We start from the raw sequence: 15,735 nt of genomic DNA on the forward strand, positions 1-15,735 counted from the left end.
GAAGTGCAGGCACCAGTTTGGTGGCCCTCCTTTGAACATTTTCAACCAACTGACAGTCCCTAGCATATCTCGGGGACCTGATGGGGTGACAGTACTCCAGATGGGGAAGCACTTCACTCCTGAAGATCGTTACGAGGGACGGACCGTCTAGATGTCTGAACGACCTTCTTATAAGACCCAATAATTTATTTGCCGATATTTACCTTCTTCTCGCAATGGCCCGAGAACTTCAGCTCATTGTCAACATACACACCTAGGTCCTTCTCACATACAGTCTCAACTAGTGCAGTTTCTTCATCCCATCGGGACATATGATACGCCTCCTTACCGTTGGTACGCCCCATGTGCATCCTCTTACACTTCGTGACATTGAATCTCAGCAGCCATTTCTTCGACCATTCTTGGAGCCCACAGAGGTCCTTCTGCAGCTCTTCACAGTCCGCTTGGTTCTTAATTTCCCGAAATAACTTGCCATCATCGGCAAACATTTGTATGGAGGAGTGTACAACGTCAGGCATGTCATTTATGAAACAAACAAACAACAGCGGGCCCAATACACTGCCCTGTGGTACCCCACTTGTTACAGGTACAGATGACGATTTCGTGCCATTAATCACCACACACTGCTTGCGGTCATGTAGAAAGTCTTCTATCCACGTTAGGACATTTCCCCGAATTCCGTACCCTTCCAGTTTGATTTTCAGCCTTTCGTGGGGTACACTGTCGAAAGCCTTGGCAAAATCTAGGTAAATATTGTCGATATTACCACCCCGTTCTAGAATATGGGTCCAAATATCCAATACCTTGAGCAATTGTGTTAAGCAAGAGCGCCCCGGCATAAAACCGTGTTGGCAATCTTTTACAAGGTTGTTTCGTAGTAGATGTTCCATCGCGGCATCTCTGATAATACTCTCAAGTACTTTACATATTATGCTGGTCAGGCTCACCGGTCTATAGTTGTTCGTGGAGTGACTATCGCCCTTCTTGAAGATAGGACTCACATAAGCCACTTTCCATTCACTGGGGACCATTTGTTCATCCAGGCATTTACAAAACAGGAGCTTCAGGGGCTCTGCAAGCTCGTTGCACAGCTCTCTTAGCACTCTAGGATGCACCATGTCAGGTCCGGGACTCTTATGGACCTTTAGCCTGGACAGTTTATTTCTAATACCCTCTTCTGTGAACACAATGTGGGTCAGTGCTGTGTCGAACCGTCTGTCCTCAAACGCAGGAAGGTTAGTTGCATCCTCTCTTGTGAACACTGAGGAAAAGAAGCTGTTCAATGCCTCAGCTTTATCCTGGTCAGAATCTGCGTAACTACCATCTTCAAGCCTCAGGTCTGATACTCCTACTCGCGTTTTCAATTTCGACTTTGCATAGCGGTAAAACGCCTTTGGGTTTGACTTGACCTCGCGTGCAACCAGCCTCTGGAACTCCTTTTCAGCCCTCCTACACTCTATCTTTGCTTGGTTTCTGGCTCTTGCATACATCCTCCTGTCTTGCTCATCGTTTGACCCAACCCACGTCTTGAATTTCTGGGTTTTCTTCTTAATTTTGTCGACCGCCGCATGGTTCATGTGTAGTGATCCCCTCGTATTCTTAGAAGCACTGGGTTTGGTCTTGGGTATATATTTATCGATCAAATGGGTCATTTTACTAGTTTTGATATTCAGCGTAGTGTCTGCGTTCTTGTACCTTAATAAGTCAGGCCAGTTGATACCCCTCATCTCTTCCCTCATCCCATTGTAATTTCCCTTGAATCTCAGCAGCCATTCCTTCGACCATTCCTGGAGCCCACAGAGGTCCTTCTGCAGCTCTTCACAGTCAGCATGGTTCTTAATTTCCGGAAATAACTTAGCGTCATCGGCAAACATTTGTATGGAGGAGTGGACAACGTCAGGCATGTCATTTATGAAACAAACAAACAACAGCGGGCCCGATACACTGCCCTGTGGTACTCCACTTGTTACAGGTACAGATGACGATTTCGTGCCATTAATCACCACACATTGCTTGCGGTCATGTAGAAAGTCTTCTATCCATGATAGGATATTTCCCCGAATTACGTACCCTTCCAGTTTGATTTTCAGCCTTTCATGGGGTACGCTGTCGAAAGCCTTGGCAAAATCTAGGTAAATATTGTCGATATTACCACCCCGTTCCAGAATATGGGTTGATATCCAGCCTTTGCCTGTTTGACACTATCATCTCTTTTATATATATATATATATATATATTACAATTGCACAGCCTGTTCTACCTGTGTCAGAATCATGAACTTTGATCTAGAAGAACTGAGAAATGCAGAGACCTGGCAGTTATTAGCATTAGTAAATATGACAAATTTTATGACGAGAGGTACCGGTATGGTCAGCATAAGGACAGAACCAGACAATGTGATAAAATCGTGAACGCAACCCTTGTGGAATGTCTGTGCCATTTAGTTCTTGCAATTGCAACAAATCAAAATGGTCAGTATATGGTTTATAATTTTTGGCTATATAATATGCAGTTCTAAATATTTTGTAGGTAGCCTCTACTTCAGATTTATTTAAACGATCCACGATAGTTTCAATTTGTTGTTCCCTTGCAATCTGAAGAATTTTATCAGCACTGATGTGTGACTGCGACTTTGAATTAAGCAAACATTATTTTCTCAAGGATGATAGTTGGACTGATCTTGTGCTGCCGTTGAAAGAAACTGAAACTGAACTCCATTCTTTGGAAACACTAGCACCTTGTGATTTAAATGAGCCTAGATTTGTCACACTAGAGCATGCTGCACATCCGAATTTTCCGGAATCACTCACAAGCCACGGGTAGGCCCTTTTCTTATCTTACCACATCTCAGTTTGGGGGTAAAGTGAGAAGCATGGAAAAGGGAGAACTCATTAATGTTTACATTACTTGGAAACTTAACGAGGAGGCTGCTGTGCCTGCCTCATTCCAGTGCCATTGTGGAGCGAGTATTTTTTCAAATTAATCAAATGAAAACAAAAGTGAGAAATCAGTTGAGTACATCTACCCTGAATGGGATGCTTCATGCAAAAATAATTTTTGAAACTGCTTCATGCTACGACTTTCAAGTTCATCCTAGTCTTCTGAAGAGGATGACATGAAATATACAAGACCAAAGACCTCAAACATTAAAATGTGAGTATCTTCTCTTTAATTATCGCTGATTTTAATAGTTTAGACATTCATACACCAGAATTTATCCACAATTCTTGACAAAAAGTGTTAACAATATTTTAATGGGAAATGTATAGACACCTAGGGAAATTTCATGCCAAAAAAGGAAATTTTAAGGGCACTGCTAGGGAAAACTTTGGCCGAGTAGACCTGGCAACACTGGATCCGTCGCTTCTCTGTTACGCATTGATGGCAAGTACTGTATTGGGCACGCACTGGCTCCTGAATGTATCTTGAACCTGCTGTGGCTGCAAGTCTGGTCTCGAAAGAGCTCACGCTCAGTGCCGTCGCAACACTCTCTGGCAGATTGTTCCAAAAGTTCTCAATTCTCACTCTGAAAAAGTTTGCCCTCAGTTTTCTGGACGTTGGCTTCTTCAATCTTGATCTGTGACCCCTTGTATGTAAACAATATGAAACTCTCTCAAATTCAGTACATTTCGCTCAATTCTTACTTGTACATAGTAATTTTAAATATTCTACAGTACTGAACGTCCAATGGATAGACAAATAAATTGAAGTCTAATGAAATAATGGTGAAAGCTGACGCCTTCAGAGTGGCTGACCAATCAGCGAATGTTTACACTTGTCAGAGTCAGACTCCCAGTAATCTTTGGTAGATACTCAGGGGTGTGTGTCTCTCTCTCATTATCTCTTTGTGGCAATAACTAGGGTAGAGAGTTAAGAGGAAAACGAAAGGTAATAGAAATTTTAATAGTAATCGTGATATATCTTTATTGATTTTCCATGTTATTACTTTTACCTTTTATCTTCTTCACCACTGATCTGCTCGCTAGCCACTTGGGCGATCGGTCACGTCTCTGTCACGCACTGTTGGCAAGTACTGGGCATGCACCGGCTCCTGAATGTACCTGAACCCACTCCAGTGTTGGTCAAGTTATAAATAGACCCCATTTCCAATAGGCCCCTGTTCTAATAGGCTCCAGTCTTAATAGGCCTCAGTTTTAATAGGCTCCAATCCTAATGGGTCCGTTCTAATAGGTCCCAGTCCTAAGGTTAGGTTAGATTAGGTTACGTGAAATAAACTGGAAGGGTTAAACCTCTGGTGATCCAACTCGACAAAACAAAATTCACCTCACTCACTCACCACACCCTGGCAGACGATGGCAGCCACACCACCAGCAAAAGCAAACGAAGGAACAGTAACAGACGAAGTAACAGTAGCAGAAGGAGCGAATGACAGAAGCAACACCCCCAACATCATCAGACCCTTAGATGAACGAGACCAACAGGATTTAATGACCAAATTTCGTGGGTTCCAAACAGGACTGATACGAGTAGGTGAAATTGGCCACCTTATCCCTTTTCACCAAACTGCCTACCTTAAGGAGTACTTTAACTTTAGGTGAGTGTGTTGTCTTTAAGTTTAAATGAAGATTGTTGTCTTTAAGTTTAGGTGAAGTTTGTTATATTTAGGTTTAGGTGAAGTATGTTGTCTTTAAGTTTAGGCGAAGTATGTTGTCTTTAAGTTTAGGTGAAGTTTGTCTTTAAGTTTAGGTGAAGTTTATACGTTTTAAGTGAAGTATGTTGTCTTTAAGTTTAGGTGAAGTATGTTGTCTTTAAGTTTAGGTGAAGTATGTTGTCTTTAAGTTTAGGTGAAGTTTAGGTGAAGTTTATACGTTTTAAGTGAAGTATGTTGTCTTTAAGTTTAGGTGAAGTATGTTGTCTTTAAGTTTAGGTGAAGTTTGTCTTTAAGTTTAGGTGAAGTTTATACGTTTTAAGTGAAGTATGTTGTCTTTAAGTTTAGGCGAAGTATTTTGTCTTTAAGTTTAGGTGAAGTATGTTGTCTTTAAGTGTGGGTGAAGTGTGTTATATTTAAGTTTAGGTGAAGTATGTTGTCTTTAACTGTGGGTGAAGTGTGTTGACTTTAAGTTTGGGTAAAGTGTGTTGTCTAAGTTTTAGGTTAAGTGTGTTGTCTAAGTTTTAAGTTAAGTGTGTTGTCTTTAAGTGTAGGTGAAGTGTGTTGTCTTTAGGTGTAGGTGTGTTGTTTTCGAGTTTAGGTTGTGTCTTTTCTTTAAGTTAAGGTAAAGTGTGTTGTCTTTAAGTTTATGTGAAGTGTGTTGTCTTTAAGTTTAGGTGAATGTGTTGTCTTTTAGTTTTAAGTGAGTGTGTCGTCTTTAGTTTTAGGTGAAGTATGTTGTCTTTAAGTTTAGGTGAAGTAGTTTCGTGTTGGGTTTTAGGTAAGGTTTTTTCTATTAAAGTGATGAATTTAAGTTTAAGTAAGATAAATTAAATTTAGGTCCTGTCTTTAAGGCTTTCTCTCTCTCCTCTATATCTCTTTATTTCTCAGTTAGTTTGTCTCTCTCAATCTTCCCTTCTCTCTAACACACACACACACACACACACACTGTGGGGTATGGGATGTTTGGTTCACACTCAGGATGGGATGGAGAAAGGAAACTCACAATGTGCTCTCATGTGTACATGTTGTATTGGATGTACAATGCAGCTGGGTGCTGGGAAGGCAGCGTGGTTACAAGCGTGATGTAGAGAGAGCTGGTTGGTGAGGATGCCCAGAGGAGGACAGCTTGTGGGTCGCCATGCTCGCCGGCGGGAGCGAGGACCGCCAGGCAGGCGGAGGAGGAGGTGTTGCTGGCTGGTTGGTGGAGGTAGTAAGAGAGAGCTGGTTGGTGAGGATGCCCAGAGGAGGACAGCTTGTGGGTCGCCATGCTTGCCGGCGGGAGCGAGAACCGCCAGGCAGGCGGAGGAGTTGCTGACTGGTTGGTGTAGGTAGAAAAAGAGAGGTCACCACGAGGTCAGGTCTTAAATAGCGGGGGTTGGCGTGGCTTAGTAGTTGACCCTCGCTCCGTGGGCGGCGCTGGTTGACCCAGACCACGAGGCATACACAGGGGAATTCATGGGGTCGGCTACTCAGCGACAAACGGCGTTTGTAGGGGAGAAATCCACTACAACACAACCTCCTCTTTCCCTCTCCCTCTAACACCCTCTGTCTCTCTCCCCTGGTCATATCAGGTTCCGGGAGGAGGACGTACTGGTGATGACCTTCCCCCGGAGCGGCACGACCTGGACACAAGAGATTGTTTGGCTGATGAAACACCGTGTTGATGTTGATGCTGCCCAGGCCACCCGTCTTGATGACCGGGTCCCCTTTCTTGAGTGAGTGAGTGAGTGAGTGTGTGGGGTATGGGTTGTCGGGGCTCACACTCAGGATGGGATGGAGAAAGGAAACTCGCAATGTGCTCTCTGTATACATGTTATATTGGATGTACAATGCAGCTTGGTGCTGGGAAGTGGCAGCGTGGTTACAAGCGTGATGTAGAGAGAGCTGGTTGGTGAGGATGCTCAGAGGACAGCTTGTGGGTCGCCATGCTCGCCGGCGGGAGCGAGGGCCGCCAGGCAGTGCGGAGGAGGTAGTGTAGCTTGCTGCGGCTGTAGCTAGAAGAAGAGGGAGGGCACCACGAGGTCAGGTCTTAAATAGCGGGGGTAGGCGTGGCTTAGTAGTTGACCTCCGTGATGTATGGCGGCGCTGGTTGACCCAGACCACGAGGCATACACTGGGGAATTCGCGGGGTCGGCTACTCAGCGACAAACAGCGTTTGTAGGGGAGAAATCCATTACAAGTGTGTGTGTGTGTGTCAGTCATCTTAATCGCAAAAAATATATAATGCAGAGAATAAAACTCATATTATCCCTTTAATGAAGCAAAATAAAACACCTTTCTACACAGGTTCGATGCCCTCCAGCCTCCTGATGTAGTGGAAGGAGGGAAGGACGGAGGGGTGTTTTTAGAAATGGCTAAGAATCTAGACAATCCCAGGACAATCAAGACTCATCTCCCCTTCTCCCTCCTCCATCCTGGGATCCTTAATACTTGTAAGGTGAGTGTTGGAGGGAAGGAGGGTGGGTTAAAAGGATATGGGAGAGAGGGAGGGAAGGAGGGTGGATTAGAGGGATGAGGGAGAGGGGGAGGGAAGGAGGGTGGGTAAGGGGGATGAGGGAGGGTAAGAGAGGGTGAAATAGAGAAAGTTTTAACATCTCTCTCTTGCTCTATCACACCCCCCCTCCCCACACACACACACACTCCCTCTCACACACTTCCTCCCCTTATATTATGTCTCACACACACACACACACACTCCCTCCCACACTCTCTCCCTCTCACGCACACTCTTACATTCTCATTTCCACTCTCCCTACAGGTCGTATACGTAGCAAGGAACCCCAAGGATGTTTGTGTCTCATACTACCATCAACAACGTCTCGTCACTCTGGCGGAGTTTCTTGGCACCTTCCCAGAGTATGTTGACTTCTGGTGTCGAGATCTGTGTAAGTATTGCTGTGTTTTTCTGTCAGTCTGTCTATCTGTCTCTAGTTATGAGGGACAGAGAGGATTGTGGGTAACTTTCTTAAATGGATTAGGGCGTGGTTACAGGACAGGAAACAGCGAGTGAGCATTAACGGCACTAAATCCCATTGGAGCAACGTCAATAGCGGAGTTCCCCAAGGCTCAGTACTTGAACCATTGTTATTTATTATATACATAAACGACATAGATATTGGCATAGACAGCAACATAAGTAAATTTGCTGATGACACTAAAATAGGATGTGTTATTAAATCTGACGAGGACTCCACAAAACTACAGGAAGATCTAAACAAATTTTTCGAATGGTCTGAAAAATGGCAGATGAAATTCAACGTGAACAAATGTAAAGTACTCAGTATAGGAGATGTAAACAAGGAAACCTGTTACCAGATGAACAACGATGCCATTGAGATATCCGACTGCGAGAGAGATTTAGGAGTAATGATAAGTAGGAACCTTAAGCCAAGTAAACAATGTGTATTTGCTCGAAACAAAGCTAATAAAGTACTTGGGTTCATACAAAGGAGTGTTAGTTACAAGACTAGTGAGGTCATCCTAAAACTATATCTTGCTTTTGTGAGACCTCACTTGGATTACGCAGTTCAATTCTGGTCACCGTATTACAGAATGGATATAGAATCCTTGGAAAGAATTCAGAGGAGAATGACAAGGCTAATCCCAGGCATTAGGAACCTTGAGTACAGAGACAGGTTAAAGCATCTTAATTTGCACTCCCTTGAGAGACGAAGAGTGAGAGGCGATATGATATAGGTGTATAAATGGAAGTCAGGGCTGAACAAAGGGTGACATTACAAAGGTACTCAAATTATCCAACCAGGAGCAGACTAGTGGATGAATGGAACAAGTTACCAAATATCATCATTAACTCGAATAAACTGGATAGCTTCAAACATAAGTTGGATGCTTATATGAGCAATAGGGGTTGGGTGTAAATGGGACTGCCCAGTATGGGCCAATAGGCCCGCTGCAGTTTCCTCCATTCTTATGTTCTTATGTTGAGTATGTTGACTTCTGGTGTCGAGATGTGTGTCAGTATTGCTGTTTCTGTGTCTGTAGATAAATAGAGAGAAAGATAGATACAGTAGAGAGAGAGAGAGAGAGAGAGAGAGAGAGAGAGAGAGAGAGAGAGAGAGATAACACACTACCATTTCTGTCTCCAGTACTCCAAGCTCCATACTGGGGTCACATCGCTGAAGGCTGGGCCAGGAGACATCACAGAAATGTGTTATTCCTCCTCTATGAGAACATGAAGAAGGACCTCCTGAGTGAGTTACGACGTCTCAACACCTTCCTGGAGACGGGGCTGACGGAGGAGGAGCTTCAGAAGATCGCTAAGTTTACCAGCTTTGAGAGTATGAAGAATAGGACCTCAACTAATCCTATGGTGGAGGCACAGGAAGCAGGAAGGTTCAAGAAGGGTGAGAAGGACTTTGTGAGGAAAGGTGAGGTAGGTGAGGAAGTGAGAGAAGATAAGGAAGGTGAGATGGGTGAGAAAAGGTGGGGAAGGTATTGTTAGGTTGGGTTAAGTTAAGTTTCATTAGTGGTAGGTTTGATTATATTAAGATAGGTTAGGTTGAGTTAGTTAAGGTTAGGTTAAGTTAGTGAAGTGATAGGTTAGGTTAGATTAGCATTAGGTTAAATTAGTTTAGGTTAGGTTAGGTTTGCATCAGGGTGTTCAATAAGCTGGGGTTGTAATCTTCAGGTGATCTGTATAGACTTGAGCATCACAACAGAAGTCTACAGGCATATGCTGAGAGTATCTGAACCCTCGTCCTCGAAGGTTCAAGTGTTATCTTAGAGCATTACTGATAACACACATTATCTATAATATAATCAATCAGTTATCACAAAGGTTATTGCTACCACAAACTATCAATAACCACAAACAACCACTAACCACAAACTACCACTTACCACTAGCTAACACTAACCACAAACTATCACTAATCACAAGCTACCTCTAACCACAAACTACCACTAAACACAAACACTATACCACAACAACTGTTTTTCTTTTCCCAGGAACAACAGGAGACTGGATCAACCACTTTACACCTGACCTGGAAGACAAATTCAATATCTGGCTGGCCAAAGGAGGTCACCTGGCTAAGGAAATCCCATTTACCTATCATAGTGGTAACCCTCAATCACAGGGCCCGTTGGTGTAATCCCAGGGCCCATTGGCACAATTCCAGGCTCTTATACGAGTTGGTAATGTCAATTTATTTGAATAAAATTTACAATATCCTGTATTTATTTTTCTCCTTGTTTATTAGTATTATTATCCAGTACTTGTCAACAGTGTGTAACAGAGAGCCTGTGGATTACCAGAGATTGAACTCCTGATGTTTGAGGGAGACCCACCACATGGTCTCAGATGTCCCGAGACATTCGTACAGGAAAGTGGCAGACACGTTCTGGGGCTTTGATCAGGTGGAGTTAGACAAGGACAGTAGTTGCCTCCTTCATTACCTCATGGGAGAAGTATCAGTACCTGCATACCCCCATGGGGCTCTGCGCTGCCCCGGATGCATACACCCAGAGATTTGACGATGCGATCCAGGGCACTCGGTGGAAGTTAAGGTGTGGACAAGAAGTTGCAGTATGATGAAAGTGTGGAACAGTCCTTCTGACATACATTTGGCTTCGCGGAGACGTGTGCCAAGAAGGGAATCATGTTGCAACCGGACACGTTCCAATTTTGGTGGAGAGGCAGAGTTCGTGGGATACCACCTGGAATGGGAACCGTGCACACCCACTGAGGACAGGCTGGCTGCCGTTCAGAATTTCCCCATGCCTGCACAGCTCTCCATCACTGACATTCACTTACGACACAGGCTGGTGAACCACTTCACCCCATTAATGGAGCCATTCAGGGAATTGCTGAAGTGGCTGGCGGTAAATAAAGTCCACTGGGACAAATAGTTCCGCCAGAAGTTTAACCAGGCCAAAGACACCATCTGCAAGCTGACGAGGGATGACAAGACCAGGCCCACTGCTGTAAACACAAACTGGAGTAGGGATGGCATTGGCTTTGTTGTCTTGCAAAAGCACTGCTCCTGTGTCTCCCCGGACACCCCCTACTGCTGCAAAGGCAGGTGACGCCTGGCGCTGTGAGGCAGCTGGCATCTCCCTTCGGCAGAGGCCGGATATGTGGCAGTGGTGGTGCGGAGCCTGCAGAAGGCCAGGCTGTTTTTGCTAGGTTGCCCCAACCTGCTGTTAGTGATGGACCTCCGACCTCTGGTCAAGTTGTTTGGGGACAGGGAGCTGAAGGACGTGTTGAACCCATGGCTTTTCAGGCTAAAGGAAAAGATGCTGCAGCACAGATTCACCATCAAGTTCCTTCCAAACAAGAGGAACTGTGCCACCAACACGCTATCCTGCCCTGACAATTCCGCCAGGCCAGGAGGACCTTGACAGTGACAAGGAAGGTCTGGGTCACCAGGCAGACTGTGAGACGTCCGTTAATCTGCTGGGAGGAGTCTGGCAATTTACGAAATTGGCTGCCGTGAGTATTTTTGATGGTTTACCGGCATTTGATGTATCAGAATGACTAATTTAGGGTGTATAATGTAAAGACAACATATTTGAACTGTTAAATTTATATATGTGATATAATTTTAGGCCAAGGAAGTTACGATTGACAATTGAGGACAGTGGACGGGTTATTGAGATTCTGTATGACCTGTGTTGGGAAATATTAAAAATAAATGTTATTTTCGCTATTTCACCTCATATCAACATTATTATAAATATATAATTACCGTTGATTAAAACCTGAACAGCAACTTGAAAATATTATAAATATGGAAAGAGATGGTGCATTATAATACTGTACAAGGTAAGCATAAAATAAGGGTACTCATCTATTACTTTTTAAACATGTAAACCTAAGATAATATAGTGACAAAAAAATTACATCTTCCTTTCCTTCTTTCATGGATTTACCTACTTTCTTTACTTTACTTACTTTTATCCTCTTCACCACTGATTGGCTCATTAGCCACTTGGGCAATCGGTCATGTCTCTGTTATGCACTGTTTGCAAGTACTGGGCATGCTCCGGCTCCTGAAAGTACTTTAACCTGCTCCAGTGTTGGTCAAGTCTGGCCTTGAAAGAGCTCACACTCGGTGCCGTCACAACACTTTCTGGTAGATTGTTCCAAGAGTTCACAACTCTCACTCTGAAAATGTTTGTCCTCACAGTTTTCTGGACCTGCAGCTTCTTCAACCTTGAGCTGGGACCCCTTGTGGGGCGAGCGTCCGCCAGCTCCATGTAAGGACACTGAGTAGTGCCCCTTGAGATGCTTGTACACCTCAATTAGGTCGCCCCTTGCCCGTCTGTAGTATAAGCTAGGCAAGTTCAGGCGCTTCAATCTCTCAGGGTAGTTGAGGTGCCGAAGTGCAGGCACCAGTCTGGTGGCCCTCCTTTGAACATTTTCAATCAACTGACAGTCCCTAGTATATCTCGGGGACCAGACGGGGTGACAGTACTCCAGATGGAGAAGCACTTCACTCTTGAAGATCATCACGAGGGACGGACCATCTCGATATCTGATCGACCTTCTTATAAGACCCAATAATTTATTTGCCGATATTTACCTTCTTCTCGCAACGGCTCAAGAACTTCAGCTCATTGTCAACATACACACCTAGGTCCTTCTCACATACAGTCTCAACTAGTGCAGTTTCTTCATCCCATCGGGACATATGATACGCCTCCTTACCGTTGGTACGCCCCAGGTGCATCCTCTTACACTTCGTGACATTGAATCTCAGCAGCCATTTCTTTGACCATTCTTGGAGCCCACAGAGGTCCTTCTGCAGCTCTTCACAGTCAGCTTGGTTTTCAAATATACAATTACATCTAGCATTAAATATCCTACACTGATTTACACTTTCACATCACTTAGACGATCTTGATGATCTTATCTAATGACTTCGATTTCAGCCGCTCAACAACGAAGGCCCGAGTGCCAAACACGCTTTGTTACAGACGCAACATGACCCGATCCGCACGCTACGTTATATTGCTCTGATAAGCAATTTGCATCACATACCACCCTCCCCCCAACAAACAGCTCTCTCCCCAAAGTCGACTATTCCTTCTCTTTACCCCACATTACTTGCCATGCAGAAAGGACCCGGCGAGGCACAGGGATTAGTTGGTGGAGTGGATGATTACCTTTGACTGCGACTATACACTACACAGTAGAGTACTGAGTGCCAGACCAGAAGGAAAATGGCAGATTTCAAGGGGCTACATGTCCCTGTTGATGGTGAGTAAATACTGCATCTATTATATTAATTTTATTTAATGTCAGGTAATTCCTTCTGTTTTTCAAGGAGAGCCGGTGTTTTATGATACTGAGTTTACACCAGTACAATGTAATGTACATTTTTAATACAGGAACATAAGAACATAAGAATGGAGGAAACTGCAGCGGGCCTATTGGCCCATACTGGGCAGTCCCGTTTACACCCAACCCCTATTGCTCATACAAGCATCCAACCTATGTTTGGAAAGGTTAGGAAATAAATCAACAGTCTTCAGTGAAAAGTACTTGTTTTACTTACAAGATTATATTAAATCAATATACAAGATTCATTTATAAAGAACCCTTCAGTTAAATCATTTATTTGTAAAAAAAAAGTCACCTTGTTACTTTATCCTACTTATAATGACTTGTTTTATACCTAGACTATTATTTACAATATATAATGTACAACTTATTGATGTTTTATCATATTTGATTGTGCAAATTTTTTATACATAAATTAAGTAGAATTTCTAGCTGCCTACATATAGCTATGTACCAACAAAAAGCTTATTAAAACTTTTACAAGATCTATTTCCTACTAGATCTTACTAAGTCTTCAAATAAACTACAAAAATGTCCACCATTATTGTACACTTCCACACATGTCTGTTGTCAGTAAACAATTATACATACTGGTACTGCCAGACTCAACAAAAATTACATACAAGTATTGTATTAGCAAACAATAAAATAAACGAAAAATATTTATATACTGTTGCTACAACTATGATTCATTGTAAGTTATAATACACACAAAACAAAACTTTATATAGTATAAAATACACATTACTCATTGTGACATGTCTCTTGTGGTAAAGTACTCGTGACATGCCTCAAGATTTTGGCACCAGAGACAACTAAACATTTCTTCTTTTTAACATACAGATGCTATACTTTGCTGAACTTCATCCCTGAAACAAAAATATATAATACTTATAAAATGCTATTATAGGATAATCAATCATTTGAAATTACTATGCAGTAGTAATTTGTATGTATTGTACAGTACTGTAATTTAATACCTAAATGGTTTAGACAATTGTTTTTGTCCAGTAAGAAACACCCTGTTTTGGTTGAGACAAGTATGATTGTTCCTCCCTAAATTTGTTCTGGAATGCTCAAAAACCATCTAGCTCTTAATATTGAAGTGTTTGGCATCTCTCCAGCCAGCAGGGAAAAGAATTTGTATGTTGTCACTGTTACAATAACCATAAGATTTGTGGAAAAACTATTTCAATGTTCATTATATACCATATACTGTATATACAGTATACAGAGAAACAAGTAAAATATAATACATAACTATAAAATGATAAAAAAAGTGCTGGGGATGTATTTTGATTGGGAGGGAGTGGGAGACGTGGCAGAAGTGTAGTGGGCTCAGTGAATACTCCACCTCAACTGGAGGGAATTCCCATGCCATTATAAAGTCACGGAACTTTTCATCACACCGTGGGACTTTTAAATGACACGAGTATGCAATTTCTTTGTGATTTCCTTATTTGTTAGGATGTTTGGAGCTTTTTAACAGGTTTTTCAAAAATCGATTTTAGCTAACCAGGGGGTGGACTTTTAACCCCTACGCCCCGGCTGACATTCCAGAACGTCCATCTAGGGCGCCCCGGTTGATGTTCCGGAATGCACGCCTTTTCACAGCATTGTTTGAATGCCCAGCATGGGTTATCAGGTTCCAGCATCACTATTTGCATGTCACGGCACAAGCTTGGCCACAGGGAAGGTTCCTGAATGTAAGTACCTACTTTTGTTTGTTTCATTTTCATTGTTTGTCCATTTTATGTTGTATCAAAGTAATATTGCTAAAAGTAGTGTAGCTGTACTGTAGTGTAGTATTACTGGAAAATAATGCTATGATTATGTTATAAATGTATTTAATTGTGGAATTATTATTCAGATAAATAATTATACGCATTACTTGCTCTACCAAACACAAAGACAGCCAGACAGCTTGGCGACAGACTGCGTGTGTGTTGCCGAGCACTTTTTGTGAAAAATAATGCAAATAAAATATTATTAATTAATTATTTATAGGAAATAAGTATTATGATTGGTAAATATATGCATTACTGGCCATCCCAGCAAAAAATGGCCGTTAAGTGCGTAGTGACCACGAGTGCTCGCTATCAAAACAACACTGTCTCCTTATCTCCCTCGCCACTATGGCCCCAGGGAAGTTTCTAGACCTAGAGGGTCAATATATAGTTTTTCTTACTTCTTTTGTTAAAGTTGATTTTTCTTGATTTACCCCCACATGGGGGATACAGCCAGCGGCACCCTACCCTGAGGCGTAGGGGTTAAAGGGAAGACTGGCAACTGTCTACAGGTTAAAGAGCATAATTCTTAATCATAATGTACTGTATTCACTATTCATGCATCTCATGGATGTTCTGTATTTTTTAAAGAATAGAATCAAGCAGCTCTTCATTCTTATAGAATACCCAATGTTACATTATAGAATAGATCAATAAATTAATTCCTACATGTTGTTATTGTCCCTTTATATAAAGTTAACATACCCGTAATTAAAACCAGTTGGTTCAAGTGTTTAATTAAGTGTAAATAGTAAATCAAAAGTTATCTCCAAAGCATTTAAAGTATTAATAAAAGGCAAAAGCTTGAGGTTAGAGTGTGCAAGACTCGATGAAGTTCACTTTGTTCCAGATTCAATGTATAAAAGTTAAACTTGAACATTTCAAAGCTAGGGTAAATTAATCCTAAAAGATGTAGAGCTGGACAGCCTATGAAATAGTCTTTGGGTTCAGAGTACAGTACTCATAGAATAAAGAGAGAATACTTTAGAAGAATGTGTTAAGCAGAAAAAGTACTTGGAGTGCTGAAT

The 15,735-nt window shown here is 42.4% G+C and overlaps 2 protein-coding genes across 23 annotated transcripts in view; one reads left to right on the forward strand and one right to left on the reverse strand.

Annotated features, from left to right (window-relative positions):
• The first annotated feature begins 3,419 nt into the window (after positions 1-3,419).
• Positions 3,420-9,805, forward strand: LOC121853623 (sulfotransferase family cytosolic 1B member 1-like). Of its 2 annotated transcripts, none has more exons than XM_042347893.1 (7): positions 3,420-3,819; positions 4,311-4,555; positions 6,184-6,327; positions 6,899-7,049; positions 7,371-7,497; positions 8,719-8,976; positions 9,581-9,805. In XM_042347893.1, the coding sequence occupies exons 1-7, from the start codon at positions 3,766-3,768 to the stop codon at positions 9,724-9,726; spliced, it is 1,125 nt and encodes a 374-aa protein (XP_042203827.1). In that variant the 5' UTR covers positions 3,420-3,765; the 3' UTR covers positions 9,727-9,805. The 2 variants fall into 2 exon arrangements, with proteins under 2 accessions (XP_042203827.1, XP_042203819.1); XM_042347885.1 differs by having other exon boundaries at positions 3,795-3,819; positions 8,719-9,000.
• A 3,301-nt stretch (positions 9,806-13,106) lies between these two features.
• LOC121853631 (protein clarinet-like) overlaps positions 13,107-15,735 on the reverse strand; it is an 80,167-nt gene continuing 77,538 nt past the window's right edge. For all 21 annotated transcript variants that reach the window (XM_042347941.1, XM_042347970.1, XM_042347931.1 and 18 more), the window contains one exon: positions 13,107-13,789. In XM_042347941.1, the coding sequence (XP_042203875.1) occupies positions 13,767-13,789 (23 nt within the window). In that variant the 3' untranslated portion in view covers positions 13,107-13,766. The remainder of the gene's footprint in view (positions 13,790-15,735) is intronic.

The sequence above is a fragment of the Homarus americanus genome, unplaced genomic scaffold (assembly GCF_018991925.1).
Source record: "Homarus americanus isolate GMGI-L3 unplaced genomic scaffold, GMGI_Hamer_2.0 scaffold50564, whole genome shotgun sequence".
Taxonomy (NCBI): domain Eukaryota; kingdom Metazoa; phylum Arthropoda; class Malacostraca; order Decapoda; family Nephropidae; genus Homarus; species Homarus americanus.